The sequence below is a fragment of the Dendrobates tinctorius genome, unplaced genomic scaffold (assembly GCF_039654945.1).
Source record: "Dendrobates tinctorius isolate UK_male_01 unplaced genomic scaffold, ASM3965494v1 ptg000087l, whole genome shotgun sequence".
Classification (NCBI taxonomy): domain Eukaryota; kingdom Metazoa; phylum Chordata; class Amphibia; order Anura; family Dendrobatidae; genus Dendrobates; species Dendrobates tinctorius.
In genome coordinates, this window is record NW_027361755.1 from 10,747,283 (window position 1) to 10,772,637 (window position 25,355).

Below are 25,355 nucleotides of genomic sequence, written 5' to 3' on the forward strand. Positions count from 1 at the left end.
TGGTAAAGACCCGAGCCCCTCTGAGACGGTCAAACAGTTCCGGAATGAGTGGAAGAGGGTACCTGTTCTTGATGGTAATCTCATTCAAGCCCCTATAGTCAATGCATGGCCGTAGAGTCCCGTCCTTCTTTTTGACGAAGAAGAACCCGGCTCCCGCGGGCGAAGAGGATTTCCGTATAAAGCCTTTGGCGAGGTTCTCTCGGACGTACTCGGACATGGCGGTGGTCTCCGCGGGAGACAGAGGGTAGATTCTGCCCCTTGGGGGGGTTGAACCAGAAACAAGTTCAATTGGGCAGTCAAACGGCCGGTGTGGAGGGAGGACCTCCGCTTCCTTCTTATCAAAAACATCGGCGTAGGAGCTGTAAGCTGGAGGAAGACCCGGAAGGTCTGGAGGTGACCGTGGAGCGGCCGCCAGGCGGACAGGAGTCAGACAGCGAGCTTGGCACGGGTGCCCCCAGCGGAGTATCTCCCCAGAAGACCAGTCGAGAACAGGCTGATGAGTTCTTAACCATGGAAGACCGAGTAGAATGGCGTGAGAGAGCTTAGGTAAAACGTAAAAGGCTATCTTCTCTCGATGTAAGGCTCCGATTTGCAATTCCACCTCTTCAGTGACCAAGGTGACGGTCACCTGTAGCGGTTTGCCATCCACGGTGGCAATCTGAATTGGGTTAGATAGAGTGACTACAGGAATTTGGTATTTGTCTACCTCTTCCGGCCGAATGAAGTTACCCGCTGAGCCCGAATCCACGTAGGCCACCTCGGAACCACGCCTCCCTCCTGAAACCAAAAGCACAGAAATCGTAAGGGGTTGAGAGGAATCATCATCATCACCTAGGAAGGCCTCTCTTACCTGACCTAGGTGGAGTCGTTTCCCTGTCTCTTAGGACAGGTGCGGATATAGTGTGACGAATGACCGCAATAGAGGCACAGACCTTGTGCCCGTCTCTCTCTCTGACGTAACTCGGCCAACCTGAGATGATCTATCTGCATGGGCTCACCCGAAGAGAGGGAAGAAGATCCGACTGAACGTGAGCTGGCCGACTGAGTGAAAGGAGAAACTGACCTGGAGGAGCGCCTGTCTCTCACTGACTCCCGAGCGCGCTCCAGGAAGCACAGGTCAATGCGGGTAGCCAGCGAGATAAGGTCCTCTAAGGTGGACGGGGTATCTCGACCAGCGAGTTCATCCTTTATTTTACTAGAAAGACCGCGCCAGAATGCCCCCACCAAAGCTGCGTTATTCCAGCCGAGCTCAGAGGAAATAGTGCGAAAGCGAATAGCGTACTGTCCGACCGTGAGAGAGCCCTGGTGTAAGTTAAAGAGTGACTCAGTGAGAGAGGCTAACCGGCCCGGCTCATCGAAAACCTTACGAAAAGTATCCAGGAAAACCGGGAGACTCGAAACGACCGGGTCGTCACGTTCCCAGAGCGGGTTTACCCAAGAAAGGGCCTCTCCCTCCAGATGGGACATGATGAAGGCCACTTTGGCCCGGTCCGAGGGATATTGCTGCGGCAGCCATTCAAAGTGGAGACTACACTGATTTAAGAACCCCCTACAGAGCTTGGGATCCCCGGTGAAACGAGGCGGCTTGGCGAGGCGGGGCGTCGGAGGAGCAGCAGACGCAGGGGGAGGAGTCGGCACTGCAGCGGCAGCCTGGAGGGCCGACAAGCGACTATCAAAGGAGGCCATGTAGGACAAAATGTGGGTTTGAGTATCTTGCTGCTGACCCAGCTCCTGTTGGAGACTGGCCAGCTGAGTGGCATTTCCAGGATCGGCCACCTGTAAGGCCGACAAACGGGTGTCCATCGACTTCATGATTGACATAATGCGCCCCTGATTCTCCCGTAGGAATAGCAACTCTTTCTGGGTAGCAGCCGTAGTACCGGCGGAGTCCATGGCCTGATCGTACTGTTAGCGTGGGTGGTCAGGAGCGGGAGCTCCGAGAGTGGACCCTCTGGACCGTGGCACCGAGGGACCCCGGGCGAGCTGCCAGGTGGAACCGACCCCTATACAGGGACCGTTAGGAGCAGGCCCAGGGGTTCGAGTACCACGGTAGCCGGTACCGAGAGGGGCGGCTCAGGATGGACCGGAGTAAGACTGAGACTGGAGTAGGACGGCAGGAACACAAGGCAGGACTGGAGTAGGACGACAGGAACACTGAAGGCAGGACTGGAGTAGGTAACCAGGAACACGGGTGGCAGGACTGAGAAGCTGCTATGAGGAGCAGCCGAGACAGGAACTGCAGGAGCAGAGTGTGCACGATGGAGCGAGGCCAGAGTGTCAGGAAACACAACGATCAGGCGCCTCCCTCAGGGGGAAGCGGCCTGATATGGCCCCGTCTGGTCAGCCATTGGTCCAAAGGTGCTTCCGGGTCAGGGCACAGCCGGAGCATAAGAAGCAGGAAGGAGCCGCGGCCTATGGCGCATGCGCATAGCATGCAGGGGAGGCATCGGTCGCGGGCCTGTCTCAGGTGACCGCCGCGGCCGTCGGGTGGAGAGAGGCTGCGGCCTGGGAGCGGAGGGCGACTGCGGCGTGGGAGCGGAGGCCGGGTGAGTATGGCGGAGCGGTGTAACATAAATCATTGATAAAGATGTTGAACAATACAGGGCCCAGGACAGAACCCTGTGGTACCCCACTTGAGACATTCTTCCAACTGGATGTGCAGCCATTTACGATCACTCTTTGGGTCCAATCACTAGGCCAGTTATGAATCCACCTAACAGTTGCCTTGGCCATTCCATACTTAGTCATTTTTTTCAATACGGATGGTGTGAGATACTTTGTCAAATGCTTTGCTGAAGTCAAGATATACTATATCTACAGCCTTTCCCTGATCCACCCAGTCAGTGATTCTGTCATAGAAGCAAATTAAGTTAGTCTGACATGACTTATTAGTTGCAAACCAACGCTGACTCTTCATTCTTATCCAGGTACTTACATACATGTTGTTTAATAATTCGTTCAAGATCTTTCCTGATATAGAAGTCACCGGCCTATAGTTCCTTGGGTCCACCGTCTTCCCCTTTTTGAAGATAGGAACAACATTTTCTCTTCTCCAGCCTTCTGGTACTTCTCCTGTTCTCCAAGAATTTTCAAAGATTATGGAGAGTGATTCAAAAATTTCTTCTGCTATCTCCTTCGGTACTCTGGGGTGTAATTCATCTGGACTTGGAGACTTGAATTCATTTATGTTAGCTAAGCGCTTCCTCACTATCTTTCAGTTTATAGGGAGCCTGGATTCTTCTATTCCTTTAATAGGACAGTGAAGATCAGTTGATTTTACATTTCCTTTCTGAGAGAAAACTGATGCAAAATAGGAACTTAAAAGTTTGACCTTCTCAACATCCTTTCTTACCATTTCATCATTTTTGTCCTGTAAAAATCCTATAGCATCTTTGACTTTTCTTTTACTTTTGACATATCCCCAAAATCCTTTTTTATTGCTTTTGACATCTCTTGCAAGCCTTAATTCATTGTCAGCTTTAATCTGATTTGTGCCCTGAAGGTTCTGTAGGCAGCATTATATTCTTATTTAGATATGCTTCCCTCTTTCCAGTTAATCCCATATTGTATGGTATAGTCCACAGAGCCACGCATCTAATCCACTCATGTGTGGTACAGTTTGTTGCACCACTTATCTATTGCTCATCATGCGTGATACAGCCGTCAAAGCACCACATCTTATACAAATAATGTGTGATACAGCTCAGAGACATGTATCTATTCAGCATCATGTGTGATACAACCCTCAGAGCCTTATATTTAATCCCATCTTATGTGATACAGACCGCAGTGCCGCGTATCTAATGCTATCATGTGTCATACACCCCACATTGCCACATATCTAATGCCAATCATTTGTGATAAAGACCGCAGTGCCAAGTATCTAATGCCAATCATGTGTGAAACAGCCCACAGTGCCGCATATGTAATGCCTTTCGTTTGTTTTACAGCCCACATTGCTGCATATCTAGTGGCCATCATATGTGATACAACTTTTTGACACGCATATCTAATCCTATCATGTGTGCGGGACAAGTTGAAGTTTTTATTGGCACCATTTTCAGACACATGACATTTTTTGATCGCTTTCTTTTCTGATATTTGGGAGACAGAATTTTAAGAAAATAGCAATTTAGGAATTTTTTGGGGGGAGTGGGCTTATGTCATCCCGTGTGTGGTAAAATTGATAAGGCAGTTTTATTCTTTCGGTCAGTACGATCACAGCGATACCTCATTTGTATTTTTTATGTTTTGTCGCTTTTACACAAAAACTATTTTATAGAAAAAATAATTAGTGTTGCATTAATTCTGAAAGCTATAACATTTTTATTTTTCTGTGATGGAGCTGTATAGCAGCATGTTTTTTGCTGGAAAACATGATGTTTTCAGCAGTACCATGTTTATTTATAACTGTCTTTTTGATCGCGTTTTATTCCACTTTTTGTTTGGAGGTATGATGATAAAGCATTGTTTTTTGCCTTGTTTTTTTATTTTATGGTGTTCACTAAAGGGGTTAACTAGTGGGACAGTTTTATAGGTCAGGTCATTGTGGACGTGGCTACACCAAATATGTGTCCTTTTTTGTTCATTTTTTTATACAAATATTTATTTATGGGTACAATATCTATTGATATTTTTTATTATTTTTATATATATATATACAGTTGTAGCCAAAAGTATTGACACCCCTGCAATTTTGTCAGATAATACTCAGTTTCTTCATGAAAATAACTGCAAACACAAATTCTTTGGCATTATTATCTTCATTTAATTTGTCTTAAATGAAAAAACACAAAAGAGAATGAAGCAAAAAGCAAAACATTGATCATTTCACACAAAACTCCAAAAATGGGCCAGACAAAAGTATTGGCACCCTCAGCCTAATCCTTGGTTGCACAACCTTTAGCCAAAATAACTGCGACCAACCGCTTCCGGTAACCATCAATGAGTTTCTTACAATGCTCTGCTGGAATTTTAGACCATTCTTCTTTGGCAAACTGCTCTAGGTCCCTGATATTAGAAGGGTGCCTTCTCCAAACTGCCATCTTTAGATCTCTCCACAGGTGTTCTATGGGATTCAGGTCTGGACTCATTGCTGGCCACCTTAGAAGTTTCCAGTGCTTTCTCTCAAACCATTTTCTAGTGCTTTTTGAAGTGTGTTTTGGGTCATTGTCCTGCTGGAAGACCCATGACCTCTGAGGAGACCCAGCTTTCTCACACTGGGCCCTACATTATGCTGCAAAATTTGTTGGTAGTCTTCAGACTTCATAAGCCATGCACACGGTCAAGCAGTCCAGTGCCAGAGGCAGCAAAGCAACCCCAAAACATCAGGGAACCTCCGCCATGTTTGACTGTAGGGACCGTGTTTTTTTCTTTGAATGCCTCTTTTTTTCTCCTGTAAACTCTATGTTGATGCCTTTGCCCAAAAAGCTCTACTTTTGTCTCATCTGACCAGAGAACATTCTTCCAAAACGTTTTAGGCTTTTTCAGGTAAGTTTTGGCAAACTCCAGCCTGGCTTTTTTTGTCTCGAGGTAAGAAGTGGGGTCTTCCTGGGTCTCCTACCATACAGTCCCTTTTCATTCAGACGCCGACGGATAGTACGGGTTGACACTGTTGTACCCTTGGACTGCAGGGCAGCTTGAACTTGTTTGGATGCTAGTCGAGGTTCTTTATCCAGCATTCGCACAATCTTGCGTTAAAATCTCTTGTCAATTTTTCTTTTCCGTCCACATCTGGGGAGGTTAGCCACAGTGCCATGGGCTTTAAACTTCTTGATGACACTGCGCACGGTAGACACAGGAACATTCAGGTCTTTGGAGATGGACTTGTAGCCTTGAGATTGCTCATGCTTCCTCACAATTTGGTTTCTCAAGTCCTCAGACAGTTCTTTGGTCTTCTTTCTTTTCTCCATGCTCAATGTGGTAGACACTGTTAGGAGTCTGATTTCTTCCTTCCCTATGATGAAATCTAGACCCTTACATGCTGCAGTCTCCTGCGTTTCATCTGCGGTAAAGGAGATTGCAGAGGAGAGTACCTTGGGGCAACTCTCTCCAGAGGCTAAGTCCTATGTTCCCTCCACTGAGCATGCTCAAGGGACGAGCTCCCATTGGAGTTCGGGAGTCACATGCTCAGGTCCTGTGTCTAATCCTATTGGCTCCTCCTGAAGCCTTGGAGACTTCCGGAAGGTCCCGTTTGGAATAAAAAGCGCGCATGGCTGTTCCGCCATGAGCTAGTATTTCATACTTGCTGCTGTGTGTATGGTGATGGATGCTTGGACTGGTGACTGACTTATTAAGAAACCCCTTCCCTCTGATAATACGATTGTGTGAGTGTTTGAGTTCAGCCAGTAGCAGCGCTAGCGCCAGCGCGCATATGCTCCATCTTGCTCAGCAGCTTAGCGTCTGCATTGCACCAGCGTTATTGCAGTGCCTTGCCAGCGGCTCAGTTTTTGCCGTGCTGCAGTTGCAGCTTTTTCTGTGTCCGCGGTTGCGACGCTTCGCACCTTAGTTGACGGTAGGTCTAGACGGAGTAGTCCTGCTGTTCAAGGCTACTCCTGTGACCGCTAATACCGCGACTGTATCGCTGTGTATCTGTGACTCTGAACAGACTCAGCTTATTTGCCTGCAGCTCTGTGAGTTTAACAGAGCTTGCTTTGGTGCACTGGGTGCAGTCTAACCCTTGTGCACATTACCGCCTTGTGCTCTGCCTCTCTAGCAGCGTTTTTTCCATCCACCGCACGGTGGACCCCGGGTGGTGAAGGCACTTTATTTATTTTTTATTTAGTGTCTTCCGCCACTCCTAACACACACAAGGACACAGGACAGAGGTTGAGTCAACTTTAATCCATGTCAACTGGCTGCAAGTGTGATTTACTTATTGCCAACACCTGTTAGGTGCCACAGGTAAGTTACAGGTGCTATTAATTACACAAATGAGAGAAGCATCACATGATTTTTCGAACAGTGCCAATACTTTTGTCCACCCTCTTTTTTATGTTTGGTGTGTAATTATATCCAATTTGGCTTTAGGACAATTCTTTTTGTGTTTTTTCATTTAAGACAAATTAAATGAAGATAATAATAACAAAGAATTTGTGTTTGCAGTCATTTTCAGGAAGAAACTGAGTATTATCTGACAAAATTGCAGGGGTGTCAATACTTTTGGCCACAACTGTATATATTTTACAATTATTTTTTTTAAAAATTTACTTTTTTTTTACTTAGTCCCACTTTTTGCAGGGTGATCGGTTGTATAGAATGGGGATGCAGCACCATCCCCATACTATGCAAACTGTCAGCTCTACACTGACAGAGAAAGTTGCTGATCGTGCACCGCATATGATCACGCAACTTTCCTAGCTCTGGTGACTCGGATGTCATCATGAAGACATCGGGTCACCATGGTAACAATTGGAACCCCATGTCACGCCACAGGGTCTTTGAACCAAGGGCAGAGGGGCTGCCATCCCTCTGCCGGCTCCCAAAATGCTGCGATCATGTTTGACGGCAGCAATTAGGGGATTAAAGTGCTGGAAGCGGTGCATGACCCATATGCGTGCAAAATCGCTGGGACATAATAATCCCTCCCTGGTTAATAAGGCCCAAGGCACAGGGCCGTATTATTATGCCTGATGTAAGAGCGGGGTTCATATGTTGATTGACCATTGTGTGGATCTTGTGACTTGTTGACTTGCAAAGCAGATGAGTAAAAACTATGCAAATTGATTAGATATTCAAACAGTGCAAGTTATTCTCATCACACCTTTCTCTTGACCTTTGGTTATTGGTTTGAATGACAGCAGCTGTGATCCATATAAGGAAGGATATGCCTCTGTAACAAGAGACCCATAAATCTAAAGAACCATACACTCTTTACAAAACCACAGCCAGGAAGACCCTACAAGCCAGCAGCCAGAACATCATAGCTCCATCACGAGGGACACAGATTTGACATTCTACAGGATGTCAGCTTAGGGGCCCTAGCTGAAAGAATACAGATCTGCTCCATTGACCATCACTGAAACCATGGATACATTTGGGGAATTCAGGATTTAGACCTACCGGTCACAGGAGCCCCATGGATACATTTGGGAAAGCCAGGTTGGGACCATCCGGTCACCTGGCCTCCATGGAGAAATTTGGATAAGCCAGATTATGACCATCTAGTCACCTGGAACCTATGGATACTTTGGATAGGCAGGTCCAATTTTTGACAAAGTGGGGCCCTGGGCAAATCTTCAAAGTGGGGCCCCAAATGCTATCATATTGTACCATCACACAGAAACATTTTGGTTCTATTTACATGCACTGAGTTGAGGCCGTTAAACGAGCATGATCGACAATATTGAAGTCGTTCAATGCGTGTTTCTAATCCTCTCTACTCCGGCTGAGGAAGAATGATGGGTACAGAACGATCATTAGTATATCAATCTGTCCCCATACATATCATATTATCAGCAGCACATCTGCCGTTTAAATCGGGCGATGTGCTGCTGAGAACAATGATTTTAATTCCGGCATAAACAATTCAATCACTCGATTAATAGGCAGCATTTTGTTTGTTTAGTATAATGTACCCAATAGTCCTCCACATAGTAAAATGCACCCTATAGTCCTCAATGTAGTATAATGGACTCCCATAGTATAGTGTACTGTTATGAATGGGTCACTGAGGAGGAAAAAACCCTAAACATGCTAAGCCCAGAGAGGTTGGTAACTATGCAGATTGCAGATCCCTGATCCTAACCACACAACTAGCAGCAGCCGTGGAACGTACCTACGATGAACCTAGACGCCTCATCACGGCCGGAGGACTAAATAAGGCTTAAGCAAGAAAAGGGGAAAACTAACTTTCCCAGAGCAGACCCCAAAGGAATAGACAGCCCCCACACATGTATTGACAGTGAAACAAGATGAAAACACAAACACAGGCAGGAAAATAGGCTGAGCAAACGATGGGGCCCAAACTAACTAGAAAGGAGAAGAAAGGAAAGACACTGTCTGCAATCTGCCCAAAACCCTACAAAATAATGTCCAACACTTCTGATAACAAAATTAATCCTGAAGTCACTAGACTTCTCCCACTATATCAGCACTCTGAAATATTCTGAGACAGAGCAAAAAGAGGCCAATCTAATAAGGGACAAAAAGCAAATTGGCAAATACAGATAAATAAGAGTGGAAATTCAGCACAGCCCCAGCCAAGGCTGGCTGACCACACAAAAAACTGAAAAGAACAACAAAATCAAGTGTGAACATTAGCAGATAAACTTAGCTTGAGCTGACTGGAACAGAGCTGAGAACCAAGACCTGACAAGGGGAAGAGTCTTGAGGAGATCATTTGCATATTCCCAGTGCCTTCTGGGATAAGTGAAGAGTCTCCGCGAGCTCAACGATCACTGGGTTTTGGCCGTTGCAGCTGAAAAGAGGAAATCGGAAAACCAGGGGAAGAGTCTTGAGGAGATCATTTGCATATTCCCAGTGCCTTCTGGGATAAGTGAAGAGTCTCCGCGAGCTCAACGATCACTGGGTTTTGGCCGTTGCAGCTGAAAAGAGGAAATCGGAAAAACCGCGCGCCGAATTTTGGCTCATCTTTCATCGTTTTTAAGAAATCTCAAGATGGAAGAGGCCAGGAGCCATTTGGTGAGCTGCATTTCTTGCTACATGTTCACAGACTTACCAGTGGAAAAGCCAAACTTCACATGCCACAACTGCAAGCTTGTGTCCCTGTTGGAGGAAAAGTTGCAAAATCTCGAAGAGAGGTTGGCTACGTTGAAGATCATTAAGGAAGGTGAAGAGTTCTTGGACAGAGCAGAATTATCTCTTCATGTTACAGAAAGAGAAGAAATTCGAAGTGCACCTGAAGAAACAGAGGAATGGAGACATGTGACCCAGAGAAGCAGGAGGATCAGGAGGCAGTCAGCACCCATACTGCTCAGAAACCAGTACCAGGCTCTCACGCAGGAAAACGATGAAGAAATACATCAGGATAAGACTTTGCCAACAAACAGCAACCTTGTACGCCTTCAGAGTCCTCCTGGATGGAGAAAGAAAAATGTTGTGAAGAAGAAACGGAGAGTGGTGGTCATGGGGGATTCCCTGTTGAGAGGAACAGAGGCCGCTATCTGCAGACCGGATATAACTTCAAGAGAAATGTGCTGTCTTCCAGGTGCAAAAATTAAAGATGTGTCTGACAGGATATCAGGACTCTTCAGACCTACAGATGACTACCCATTCCTGCTACTACATGTGGGGACAAATGACACCGCAAGAAACGACCTGGAAACCATCTGCAGAGACTTTGAAGACTTAGGCAAGAAAGTGAAAGAACTGGGAGCGCAGGTGGTCTTCTCTTCCATCCTCCCAGTGGATGGCCATGGAACAAGGAGGTGGAATAAGATTCTGCAGGTGAACAACTGGCTACGTCGATGGTGCCGTCAGCAACGATTTGGATTTCTGGATCACGGAGTGAACTACTTATACGATGGACTACTTGCTAGAGATGGGGTGCACCTTACGAAGACTGGAAAGCATGTATTTGGAAGTCGCCTTGCTACACTTGTAAGGAGAGCTTTAAACTAGAACAACATGGGAAGGGAAGCAAAAGACCAGAAAAAGCCATACACCTGACAAATGCTATTGAGAACTCTGCTAATAGAAGTGGAAAGGAAGAACAAAGACGAAAGAATCTAATTAATAACAATATTGGAGAAAGAGAAACCAATCACAAACTAAAATGTTTCTATACTAATGCACAAAGCATGGGCAACAAACAAGGAGAATTGGAACTACTAACACAGGAAAAGAAATATGATGTCATTGGAATCACTGAAACTTGGTGGGACGATACACATGATTGGAATACAAGACTAGAAGGATACAACTTATTTGCAAGAAACAGACTTGATAAACGAGGAGGGGGTGTTGCATTGTATGTTAGAAATGCATATATCTGCACAGAGATTGAAGCTTCAGAGACTGGGAGTTCTGTGGAAACTGTTTGGGTAAGAATACAAGGACAGAACAATGGAAAGGACACCATTGTAGGCATTTACTACAGGCCGCCTGTGCAAGCTGAAGATATGGATGAACTCTTTATGCATCAAATGGCCAAGTTCTCCAAAAAATATGACATAGTTGTCATGGGAGATTTCAACTATCCAGACATTTGTTGGGAATCTCTCTCAGGCAAAACTAACAGGTCAAGGAAATTCTTATCCTCTCTTGCTGACAACTTTATCTTCCAAAAGGTAGGGGAGAAAACAAGGGGAACTGCTACCTTGGATCTAATCCTTATAAACAGGGAGGAAATGGTTGAGGAGGTAAAAGTGGCTGGAACCCTAGGAGGTAGCGACCATGCTATTTTAGAATTTTGGATAACTAGAGGCGGAAGACCTGTGAAGACTCAGACGTCAAGGTTAGATTTCAGAAAGGCAGATTTTAAGGGATTCAGAAAGAGAATTGGAGGGATCCAATGGCTGGATATCCTTAAAGACAAAAATGTCCAGGAAGGATGGGAAATCTTGAAAAATGAAATTCTCAAAGCACAGTTGTTAACAATTCCGAAAAGAGGGAAGAATAGGAAGCATTTAAGGAAACCAGGATGGGTGAACACAGAACTTAAGCACATGCTAAAAAGGAAGAAAAAAATGTTAATAAAATGGAAAGAGGGAGGCATATCTAAAGAAGAATATAATGCTGTCTGCAGAATCTGCAGGGCACAAATCAGATTAGCTAAAGCTGAAAATGAATTGAGGCTTGCAAGAGATGTCAAAAGCAATAATAAAGGATTTTGGGGATATGTCAAAAGTAAAAGAAAAGTCAAAGATGCTATAGGATTTTTACAGGATGAAAATGATGAAATGGTAAGACAGGATGTTGAGAAGGCTGAACTTTTAAATTCCTATTTTGCATCTGTTTTCTCTCAGAAAGGAAATGTAACACCAACTGTTATTCACTGTCCTATTAAGGGAATAGAAGAATCCAGGATATATATAAACAGAAAGATAGTGAGGAAACACTTAGCTAACCTAAATGAATTCAAGTCTCCAGGTCCAGATGAATTACACCCCAGAGTACTGAAGGAGATAGCAGAAGAAATTTCTGAACCACTCTCCATAATCTTTGAAAATTCTTGGAGAACAGGAGAAGTGCCAGAAGACTGGAGAAGAGCAAATGTTGTTCCTATCTTCAAAAAGGGGAAGAAGGTGGACCCAGGCAACTATAGGCCGGTGAGTCTGACTTCTATACCAGGAAAGATCTTTGAACAAATTATTAAACAACATGTATGTCAATACCTGGATAAGAATGAAGTGATCAAACAGAGTCAGCATGGGTTTGTAACTAATAAGTCATGTCAGACTAACTTAATTTCCTTCTATGACGGTATCACTGATTGGGTGGATCAAGGAAATGCTGTAGATATAGTATATCTTGACTTCAGCAAAGCATTTGACAAAGTCTCTCATACAATCCTTATTGAAAAAATGACTAAGTATGGAATGGACAAGGCAACTGTTAGGTGGATTCATAGCTGGCTTAGTGATCGGACCCAAAGAGTGGTCGTAAATGGCTGCACATCCAGTTGGAAGAATGTCTCAAGTGGGGTACCACAGGGCTCTGTCCTGGGCCCTGTATTGTTCAACATCTTTATCAACGATTTAGATGAAGGAATTGAGGGTAAACTGATTAAATTTGCTGATGACACAAAGCTAGGAGGGATAGCTAATACTAGAGAAGAGAGAGAGAGGATTCAAAAAGATTTAAATAAACTGGAGAAGTGGGCAGTAACTAACAGAATGGTTTTTAACAGGGAGAAATGCAAAGTACTACATCTGGGCAATAAAAATGAAAAAAGCATATATAGAATGGGAGGAATAGGGCTAAGTGACAGCACATGTGAAAAAGACTTGGGTATACTAATAGATCACAGACTGAATATGAGTCAACAGTGTGATGCAGCAGCAAAAAAGGCAAATGCAGTTCTAGGATGTATTAACAGAAGCATACAGTCTAGATCACGTGAAGTCATTATTTCCCTCTACTCCTCTTTGGTCAGACCTCATCTGGAATATTGTGTCCAGTTTTGGGCACCACATTTTAAAAAAGACATCAACAAACTGGAGCAAGTTCAGAAAAGAGCGACCAGAATGGTGACCGGTCTGCAAACCCTGTCTTATGAGGAAAGGTTGCAGGATTTGGGAATGTTTAGTTTGCAAAAGAGAAGACTGAGAGGAGACTTAATTGCTGTCTACAAATATCTAAAGGGCTGTCACATTGTAGAAGGATCAACTTTATTCTCATTTGCACAAGGAAAGACTAGAAGCAATGGGATGAAACTGAATGGGAGGAGACACAGATTAGATATTAGAAAAAACTTTTTGACAGTTAGAGTGATCAATGAGTGGAACAGGCTGCCACGAGAAGTGGTGAGTTCTCCTTCAATGGAAGTCTTCAAACAGAGGCTGGACAGACATCTGACTGGGATGATTTAGCGAATCCTGCTTTGAGCAGGGGGTTGGACCAGATGGCCCAGGAGGTCCCTTCCAACTCTACGATTCTATTCTATTCTATTCTATTCTAAGCAGAAGGAATAACCAGCACCAGAGTAGGGCGTCGGCTGTCTTAAATCCAATCTGAGATTCCTGAGGTCCAATCATCATCCTCATTAACAGGTGGCAGATCTCTACTGATTAAATCAGCCTCACTACCTTCTGTTACCACCAGAGGGAGCCTGGAAGGATAACTCACAACTGGTAGACCAGAAAATGAACTCACAACAGTGTACCCCATAGTCCTTCATATATAATAATGGATTCCCCATAGACCCCCATACAGTATAATGCATTCCCCATAGTCCTTCATGCAATATAATTAATTCCCCATAGAGTATAATTCAGTATCCATAAAGTATAATGCAGTCCCATAGAGTATAACACAGTCCATATAGTATAATGTAGCCCCTATATAGTATAATGCAGCCTCATATAGTATAATACAGCCTCATAGAGTATAATGCAGCCCCATAGAATGCAATGCAGTCCCATAGAGTATAATGCAGCCCCCATAGAGTATAATGCAGTCCCATATAGTGTAATGCAGCCCCATATAGTATAATGCAGTCAGTCCCATAGAGTATAATACAGCCCCACAGAGAATAATGCAGCCTCCATAGAGTATAATGTAGCCTCTGTAGGGTATAATGCAGAACCCATATAGTATAATGCAGTCCCATATAGTATAATGCAGCACCATATGGTATAATGCAGTCCCATAGAGTATAATGCAGCCCCACAGAGAATAATTCAGCCCCATAGAATAAAATGCAGCATAGTATAATAAACCCCCATATAGTATAATGCAGTCCCATATAGTACAATGCAACCCCATATAGTACAATGCAGCCTCATATAGTATAATGCAGCACCATCGAGTATATTACAGCCCCATATATTATAATGCAGCCTCGTAGAGCATAATGCAGCCCCATAGAGTATAATGCAGCCCCAATAGAGTATAATGCAGCTCCCATAGAGTATAATGCAGGCCCATATATTATAATGCAGTCACCCATAAAGTATAATGCAACCCCATATAGTATAATGCAGCAACCATAGAGTATAATACAGCCCCATATAGTATAATGCTGCCTCATATAGTATAATGCTGCTCAATATAGTATAATGTAGCCCCATAGAGTATAATGCAGCCCCAATAGAGTATAATGCAGCTCCCATAGAGTATAATGCAGCCCCATATATTATAATGCAACCCCATATAGTGTAATGCAGTCCCACAGTTCTGCAGTATTACGGCCGCCACAATGTGCTCACCGATTTAAAAATAAAATAAACACAATATTCACCTCTCCCCATTCCCTCTGCTCCAGTCTCTGCAGCATGTCTCCTCAGCAGTATGGTGCACGATTAAGTGATATTTATCATGCCCGCTGCGTCAGATGCAGAGGAGGAATGGTGGGAGGAGTGCCTATGCTGTTGAATGCGCGATGCAAGGCAGCTGGAGCCAGTGCTATCATCGGGCCCCCTCGATTCACGAGCCCCATAGCTGCTACCATAGACTGCCACAAATCTACCTTCCAGATGTTGGAAAATGTAATTTGCAAAGTGCTGAAAAACAGTGGGAGCATTGGTCAACCCGAATGGCATGATGAGCTTTTCATAATGATCCTTTGGGGCATTGAAGGGCATCTTCCACTTATTCCCCTCCTTAATATGGGTAAGATTATAGGCCCCCCCCCCTAGTGTCTTGTTTGGAAAACCATTTCGCCCCAATGATCTGATAAAAAAGATCCAGGATGAGAAGGAGAGGATACCACTCCTCAACCATCTGGAGTGACTGAGAACCAGACAGAAGGGAAAAGGCCCAGGCTTGGGCATCCCCCTGGAGAAAGGAAATTACTATCCCCACCCGCTGCTCCTCGGTACCCAAGGAATGCGGTCGTAGCCTAAAATACAGTTTGCAGGCCTCCCTAAAAACCATAAACTTGCCCCAACATCCACAGAACCTATCTGGAAAGCCATGCCAATCTAGGCTCAGATGGGAGTTGTCCAGGAGCAGCGCTGGCTAAACCTGGGATCAGAGGTGCATGCTGTAATGTCACAGAACGCAGGTCTGCCACCTCTACACATAGATTTTGCAACTGTTCTGCCAGAGCATCCACAGGGTCATTTGTAGACCCAAATAAGGTGAGGCCACTGAAAATGTCATGCTCCACCTGGGAGCCAGACAGCTCACGGTGAGATAAATGGGAAGGGAAGCACTGCCACTAGGGAGAGATAGGGCAACCCCTGAGATCCCTGACATCCCTAGACAGGTTCTTTCACCCCATGCAGCGCACAAGTTCCTATCCCTGCCTTTACTTAAGCATGGCTTTGGCTAATGCATGGGGCAGCAGGAACACTAGTTCTGCTTTCAGATAAAGACACAAAAAGGAAACAGACAAGGGTAAAATAAACAGCAATCAGTCAACGTGCACCCAGACTACATAAAGGTATAAAGGTTGGGTGAGGCAAACCAAATAGGAGATAAGGTATAGGAAGACGCTCAAACAAACTTTCAAACAAATATCTCCATACATGACCCCTAGACTACCTCTCTTCACACTGCTCACACTTTCAACTCCAAACCAAGTTATAGCAAACAATCATTGGCAAATACTCAAGCTAAAAGGGAAATCTGTACAGCTAACTGGAAGGCAAAGCAGATCCAACCAGTGCAGGTGCACATGTAGCCAGAGCCGTGAACTTCTGACCCCTCTCTGTCATGGTATTCGTGTTTCTTCTGTGCTTGTGCTGGAGAATCACTGCTACTTCTGCTCCAGTGATCTCCGGCACTAGCAGAAAAGGCGGATGAAAGGAAGTGTGCACCCACATTTTCTGCGACCGCTTGAGATCACTGGAGCGGAAGCAGCAGTGATTCTCCATCACCTCGGCAGAAGAAACACAAAGCCAAAGCCCATCGTGTTGGAAAATTGGCAATTGCAGGGTGCAGGCGCAGGATTTCGAGACAAACACTAGACGTCACAGGGACAATGTGACGCTGATAGGAGGCGACAGCTAAGAAAATGAAGACCGGAGGGCGAGTTTTCTTCCAGGCAGTGTTTGCCTCATAGCCTGGAAGAGCTCAGTGTCATAAACAGATAAAAGATTATTTCGGCACAGCGAGACCTCTGATATGAGACATATAGTTATGACTATTTTAAGCATTCTATAACCTGTATGCCCATATTAATAAATTAGATACGTCCAATGGGGTGACAATAATAAGTGCACACTTAACATTTAATATTGTTCTCTGGGTGCCCCTAAAAAGTAATAATGCCCTCTGTTATCCATGTATAATGCAGTGTGCCCCAACAAAAATAATATTGACCCTCTAAGTAACACACAAATAATAATAATATTATTTATATTGTTCTAACATATTCCACAGCATTTTACAAATTATATAGGGAAATGTACAGACAATAAAAACAATAGAAAGTAACAGTTCAAAAGTTACAGGAGGAGTGAGGGCGCTGCTTATAAGCTTACAATCTAGAATGTAATAATTCCCCTGAGTCTCACATTTATAGTAATAATTCCACTGAGCTTCTGTACATATAGCTATAATGTCACTATGTTGCACATAGATGATAATAATACCCCCTGGGTTGCTGCACATATAGGTATAAAGTCCCCTTAATCCTCTCATGTATAGTAATAATGCCCCCTAAGTTCCTTCACAAAAAAGTAATAGTGTGGCAGAATCTTTTTTAAAAATCAGATATTTGTCATCCCTTTACCTGGTCCTTGTGCGTGCATCAGCAGAATCAGTATCTGCAACTGTGGACTACTGAACGGAGACTGGTACAGGAGAGAGACCATTGCTCTCTGCTTTAGCACAGGGTTTTACTGTATCTGCAAGCTATGCGTGCTAATCCAGGAGTGGCAATTGCTCCTGGGGAACCCGACGGGGAATGTGCTATCATTGGGTCCGGCAAAAAAATTAATTAGTGTAGAAATATTCAAATATTCTTGTTTCAACAAATACATTTATGCAATGAATTTAGAGATTGTTTTATTGCTAGAATCCAATGTATGACTTCATAAAATAACAGTGAATAAAATATTTATTTTCTAATATTATTGTTATTTTTCCACAGATGAGGTCCCATGTCAACTCTAAGTGGTTTCTTTTTCGAAAATACATAGACAACTTTCTACACCTGTTAATGCCAAACACTTTCATTCCTCTTTACTCAATGGTAAGAATGTAAGAATGATGTTAATAATAATAGTTTTTCCAGTATGATCTCTCACTTGGGCCTTACTGAATAATATACAGATAAAGTCAAGTTCAACTTGACAAATAGTGCACCCTAACTTGATTTTCTTCTGTGACAAGTTTTCTCATATAAAATGTTGAAGATGACATTGTACAAGGCTTTGACCAAGATTAAGTTATGTGTCTAATTCTACCTTTTTGTTCCATAATATTCCAGTGCGGTGTGTTATCTGTGTTACGGTACAGGTTATATTGGGTTTAATAGATCAAGAGTAAAGTCCCATACAATGAAAAATAAAATTATGATTAATACTAGCTTGGCACGTGCAAAATTTTCGCACATTTGTCGTCGGGGCACAGGCAATTTCAGAAAAAGCAAGCTGGTCAAATGTAAATGTATTTCCTGAGATGATGAACACAGACAGGTATTTATGTATGTAGATTGGTAATACAATAAATTGTTTTGATAAGTAGAGGCCAAAAAATGTCTTCCGGTTGAGGCGCCTCCTGCAGGTCATTGTTTCTTTCTGCAGGTTTATGGAAATGAATGTTTAAACAGTATTTAGTGATAAAATCGTGAATGTGTGGTTTGTTTGGCTCTTTTCTTGCTGAAGGGGGAAAGATTACCTTTCAAATGATGTATCATTTGTATGTGTGGGGCAAAGTAATCAGCAAAAAAGCAGTACATGTTTACGAATGTGTTTGCATATGTGACTCACCATTTGTGTGGGTGGGGCAAAGTAATCACCGAAAAAGCAGTGCATGTATACAAATGTGGTGCATTTGTGATTCACCTGCAGTGAAGTGTGCAATCCTCCAATGTGGCTGAAATAGGCTGGGCAAGCTGTAAAGACCCCAAGGCAAATGTTTGGATTTGTTTGTGATGTCTGTAAGCAGCTTTGTGGTAGTGTACTTTCGGGTAGTGTGCTGCCACCTTGTAAAATAATGCATATCCTGTAAAATACTCAGGACTAGTTACCAGATAAAAATATAGTGGTTTATTTGATTTCTTCCATCAAAGAAAGGTTATTACAAAATAATTCAGGTGAATAAAAATAAGTGAAAGAGATATTGTCCATTGTTCATAGCAAAAGCTTTCCATCTTCATTCTCTGAGATCCCACATGGCAAAAGCAACATGTATTCTTCTTCTCTCCGAGATCCTGAATAGCAAATGGCTGCTGTGTCTCAGTTCGGCTTCTCACATCGCCGTCAAGTAATATATACCAGCTGTTATGTCATGTCATCTTGCGTCTGTCTCTCATGATGGTGAGGGAAGAAGAGGAGCCACCTCTACAGATAGCCATGAATTATATATGTCTCCTAAAGCACGTGGTCTCTACATATATGGAGCTGTCTTTCTACCATGAGCCAAGCTTAAAAATAGCCTATGTCATGTAAGCTAAAGCATTCTACAGAACTGAGTCTTATAAGAAATTAACGGATTATTAATATTTAACAATTCCCCCTTTTGAGGGAGACAGACATTAATTGGAACCCTCAAATATAACAAGATCTTCTTTCTTCTTTTCTTCTTCTTTGACAAAATAATTTAATATCAATAATAATAATAATAATAATATCAGATTACCGTTATAAGTACTCAATGACATAATTGATGTGAATTCATGTTATGGTAAGCCGTGAACAATATTCATATAAAATATGTATAATTATACTTCCCTAAGTCTAAATTGAAGCATCTCAGGTCCAGTCATCATCATCTGATGTCATCTGGTCTTCATTTTGATGTCTTCTGTCTTCTTCTTGGTTCTTTTAAAAATACAGTTTTCTTATAGCATATAGATGTTGTAGGAATTGTGTGGTGTATCAAATCAAAGTCCATAAATTCAAATGTTGATAAGAAACAAAGTCTATAGATGAAATGCAGCTTTAATATCTGTGCAGTGTCATCTTTAAAAACCTGGGCTTACATTGGCTCGCCTTGGATATTCTGGAATCCTCCATCGGTACTGGTCTTTGAACAGGTGTGACGTCTTTGGTCAACAAAGCAAGGGTTAAAATGACTCTTCCTTGCTAAACATAGCACCATAACCAGTCCTTGTCCTAATGCACAGGACATATGTCAGGGTTGTAGCTTCCTGATAATTACCTTCATTGTTCACCAGCTTTCATCGAAGCTTTTCAGGTGATTGAAAACCTCTGGAACTTGATAAGAACGTGATAACACCGTTCATCTCAGCATCATAGGATCATCGTCCTCTGGTTGTCAGGTTAGACACTTTAATTGTGACTGTCGGTGGTGGATACTGCACTTGTGACTGTCAGTGGTGGATACTGCACTTGTGATTAACACAGTCTATTACTCAGTAATCATAGCTTTGTTACCTTCTGGGATTTCTGGATCACGGCATTCTTCTTCTTGCAACTGATAAAAATCAATGAAGTTTAGAAATGTGAAAAGTCTTTATTAACATAATTTCAGTATCTTGCTTGAAGTCTTCATTCCCTATTCTATACCAAATCTGGTCATTTCCTATCCTATAATATCACAGCGTACCATAGCAATCAGTAATATCCATATAATTATTATCAGAATTTGTACTGTATATGGATTTCAATATTTGAAATAATAAACCAATAATAAGTGATAATACATTATTATCCATTTTTTTTCATGTGATAGAACATTTTTATGTCATAGGTGTAATTACCTTTTTCAACCCATAGGTGTCACTGTGTTTTATGTAACCAGTGTTTTCATCTTTATTAATAAGGAATATATTTATTATACTAATAATATGTAGGAATGTAAAGCCATGAACCAAAATAAGAATATATGAGTGAGCGAATGAATGAATAAAAGAATTGTTGCATATAACTCAGAAGTGAAACATTTTCTTTAGTAATAGAACCATATAATTGCTATATTTAATGAAGCAATATTCTCAGTAGATATTACTTTACTAAATATTGGTGAAAGAATTAAAAATAATGAAAAATAAGAATAAAAATAAAAATAAGAATAAGGCCTTTATGTTGATGCAGAGTAGTTATGTCTTCAGTAACATATACCCTTAATATTTCCATGATCTGGATTATTTCATAATTGTCATAAACTTGTGTTATCAAAATATTCAAATTATGCAACTTTGCATGTAATTCCTCTTAGTGTAAAGAAATGACTCTTTATAATACTTGTTATTATACCCAATACTTATACCATTGTACCTTATTAATATTTTTTTTTTCCTATTAAAATGTGTGAAGAAGAGGTATTAATCAAATGTGATTATGTAGTCAGGATAAAAAACATATTTCCCCCTTAATACCAAAAAATATTGTTTCATGAAATAATTCATTTATCAAAACCAAAATTAAAAATAATTAATGTATAAATTATGTGAATTTATACTTGCTTATACCATTATTTGTCTGAAGATGTGTAACCATCAAAATTAATTTGAATATCATAAAATTATCCTTTGGAAAAATTAATTTAAATGTAATTTAAGATTAACACACTTGGACAGAGAAGGAAGGTCCACTATTCCCAGATGCAGCTGGTGAATACCAGGCTCTGTGCTGGTGCCTGTTTAAAAGAGCGAAAGCTGATAAGGAAAGAATAGATTTTCTTCCTAAACTATTTTCTATTTTGTTGTGCGATTGCACTTATCCACAATTAACTAAATCAAGAAATAATTACTATAGAAATACAGAAATATATGTTTGTATAGATAATATTTCATTATGTATCTTAATATTCTAATAATTTCCTAAAGATAAAAGCTTTGGGGGGTTTTTTTTTTTTCTTTCATGCATTCAGGATCCTGAGGTCTCACAAACGTATCACATTACTCGCTCAGCAGCTGCTCATACACTCAGTCACTGTCACTCAGACTGTGTCACATATTAAGTTTAATACACGTATTTTAACCCAAATTATCCTAATTATCAATGCATTGTAAACTATTTCAATTTAGTCTCTTAATATTTCTTTGAATATTCCCCAAATACACATGACATAAATATTTGTATAGCTATACTTGACATTTAGGCCTGGAAAAAAAATTCCATTGTTTTGCAAAAGTTGAGACCCCCTTTAAAATTCTTTTCCTAAGGAACAGGGACATAGTATACTGGTCTGGTATACTTATTATTAGAACAAGGTTGAAATTTTCACCTGTTGAGGTTGTCATTCAAACCATGCAGTAAAAAAGCACACACCCAGAACATTTTAAAAAGCAATTGGTTATTTCCTTTTAAGGGTTAGATATATAAAATCATGCAATTATTGCAACATCCTGTGTAAATAAAGGCATAAATCCTTGGAAGAGAATTTTTCTCGATTAAGTCCTGCTTTGAAATGAAAATTCTAAGGAAACATAAAAAATAAGGTTAATATCATATAATTCTAAATATTATTACTGATGTAGATTTTAATTTTCATTAAAAAATACAGTTCTACTATTTCTACTTCTACAAACACTCTATATATATACTGTATGACTATGTATATATCCACAAACCATAAAACTACAGGATTATACTCTATAACTCACTAATTGTATAACACTGTTACACAATATATATTACTTTTTCTAGCCAATTCCTACACCCATACTTATTTCTCTGCAAAAAATATCCTGAAAGGTTCTTGCCATTTTAAAGCTGATAGATTCTTGGAGCAGAGTATTCAGTTTACAGGCCATGATGTCACTCACCACCTGTCTCTGTCTGTTAAATTCAGCCATCTTTGTTACAGAAAGAAAATCAGAACTCATCATTTTTCTTAATTCAATTTGTGTCTTTTCGGTGTTCTTTTGCATCATTCCATATGGTTTATAACAAACATGTGATTTTCTTTTTCTTTCTTCGTAGATTTGATTTTGGGGAAATCTCATTTTAGAAGGTTTTGCTAATACAGGCTTCTGATAAGATTTTACTCTGCCTGTCTTTACAAAATTAGCACAATTTACTTTCCTCTCACGATTCTCGTGTTTTCTGGCAAACTCAAGGAATTGCGCACATTCAAACAAAGAATCTTTTTGTGACGCAATAACACGAGATGCAGGATTTAGAAACCAAAATTTGCTTACAAAACTCCTTATGAGGGACGGTGTTTTGACATTCTCACTCAGCATTCTATACAAACGTTCATATATGGACATGAACGTAAAAATACATTCCTTCCGACCAATCCTTAATTTTTGAAGAATATCAATATCTGGATGATTTTCATTTGATGAACAAAAAATGAGAATTTTTAATCTGTCCTTATCAGTTAAATTCTCATGTGTCTCACCAGATAACTTTAAAGACAATCTCCTAGCAAAATTTACAGGGATCCACATTTTGAACAACTGATTCTTCTCCTCGTTAGATAAATCAAAGTTACCAGAACAACTTTCAAAGATCTCAGAGTTTCTATAAACATCTATTTTGTTGTCATAAGCAGGAATTATTTGGCATATCTTTATCAAATCCTTCCTCACGCTACTTCGGATTTGGGCCTGTGAGTCTTCTATTTTTAGTGGTACGTCTTTCCCTTGTACGTCCTCTACGTCAGTTCTGAAGTCTCCTCCTACTTCTCCATCTTGTTCCACGTCTGCAAGGTCACCTTCAATAGCTGCTACTACTTGTAACTGTTTCTCCACATTACAGTGAATCTCGGGAATATCACTATCCTCTACACAATCATTTTTAGATTTCTCTGACACAGATCTATGAAATATATCTACCATCTGTAGAATATTTTTTAATCTCTCTCTTTCTCTATTGAAAAACTTAGAATCTAACCTCTGATTCTCGAGTTCACACTCGGCATATAAACTTAACCATAAAACTTCTGAATTAGAATTGTCTACAGACTTAAATTTCAATTTACTCTGCTTAGCAAGACAATTAATGACATCCATTTTATCTTACCTTGAAATGTCTCAGCTCCTTTGATGGACAACGCTGGGTTCCTGTCTTCACACGTCTGGCTTAGGTCTGGTACTTTTGGCACTTGTAGTACTTCTCAATCTATCTGGTACTTCTTACTTCTAGGTTCCATGTGATTCTTGTAAGTAGTGGAATTCCCGATAACTTGCACATATGATTTGACGTTAGCAAAGTCCAATCCCCCGTGTGTGCAAGTTGAGGGAAATCCGCAAAAAAGTACAAAAATTCAGATCTGGCTGGCTCTCCAATGTAAAATAATGCATATCCTGTAAAATACTCAGGACTAGTTACCAGATAAAAATATAGTGGTTTATTTGATTTCTTCCATCAAAGAAAGGTTATTACAAAATAATTCAGTTGAATAAAAATAAGTGAAAGAGATATTGTCCATTGTTCATAGCAAAAGCTTTCCATCTTCATTCTCTGAGATCCCACATGGCAAAAGCAACATGTATTCTTCTTCTCTCCGAGATCCTGAATAGCAAATGGCTGCTGTGTCTCAGTTCGGCTTCTCACATCGCCGTCAAGTAATATATACCAGCTGTTATGTCATGTCATCTTGCGTCTGTCTCTCATGATGGTGAGGGAAGAAGAGGAGCCACCTCTACAGTTAGCCATGAATTATATATGTCTCCTAAAGCACGTGGTCTCTACATATATGGAGCTGTCTTTCTACCATGAGCCAAGCTTAAAAATAGCCTATGTCATGTAAGCTAAAGCATTCTACAGAACTGAGTCTTATAAGAAATTAACGGATTATTAATATTTAACACACCTGCAGGTCATTTGACCTTTCAAATGATGTACCATTTGTTTGTGTGGGTGGAGTATGATCGGAGCAAGTGTGCAATTCAATAGGCAGTGCATGTTTACAAATGTGTTTGCATATGTGACTCACCTGCAGTAAAGTGTGCAATCTTCTAATTTGGCTGAAATAGGCTGGGCAAGCAGTTTGGCAAGCTGGAAAGCCCTCAAGGCAAATGTTTGGATTTGTTTGTGATGTCTGTAAGCAGCTTTGGGGTAGTATGGTGCCACCTGCAGGTAATTTTTCCTTACTGCAGGTTTATGAAAATTAATGTTTAAACTGTATTTTGTGATCAAATCGTGGATGTGTGGTTTGTTTGGCTATTTTCTTGCTGAAGGAGGCAAGTTTACCTTTCAAATGGTGTATCATTTGTGTGTGTGGGTGCAGTATAAACGGAGATACAAAGTAATCACCGAAAAACAGTGTTTAGAAATAATAGAATAGATGGTTAAATCAATTATATTGAAAAATTACATAGAATATAAAATCACTTGTACATAGTGACCCCTGTTTTTCACGCCCGTAGGTGGTGCACAGAGTTCGGGAGCCCACTATGCCAAGGGGCCGGGCTTGCCTAGGAGGGGCGTAGCTAAGCGGCTACCTGATGTTCACTAGAGCTCCGGATGGTGGAGTCAGGCTTGAGACATAGTTAGCTATGACAATCCTACTCCATTAACATATATATCAACAATATACATAAAAACATCTTTGGCAGTGTAACCTTTCAAAATAGTGCTCGGCACAATAATAGTCATATTAATATTGCTGATCCATTGTTGGATATAACAACTGGGCAATATACTTATTCAGGTACAATATCATGTAATACAATATATATTTTTAGAGGAGTATACAAAAAG

General features: G+C 41.3%; 1 protein-coding gene across 2 annotated transcripts in view; it reads left to right on the forward strand.

Annotated features, from left to right (window-relative positions):
* KMO (kynurenine 3-monooxygenase) overlaps nucleotides 1–25,355 on the forward strand; it is a 509,384-nt gene that overhangs the window by 439,490 nt on the left and 44,539 nt on the right. For both annotated transcript variants that reach the window (XM_073585735.1, XM_073585736.1), the window contains exon 13: nucleotides 17,663–17,764. In XM_073585735.1, coding sequence (XP_073441836.1) covers nucleotides 17,663–17,764 — 102 coding nt within the window. The remainder of the gene's footprint in view (nucleotides 1–17,662; nucleotides 17,765–25,355) is intronic.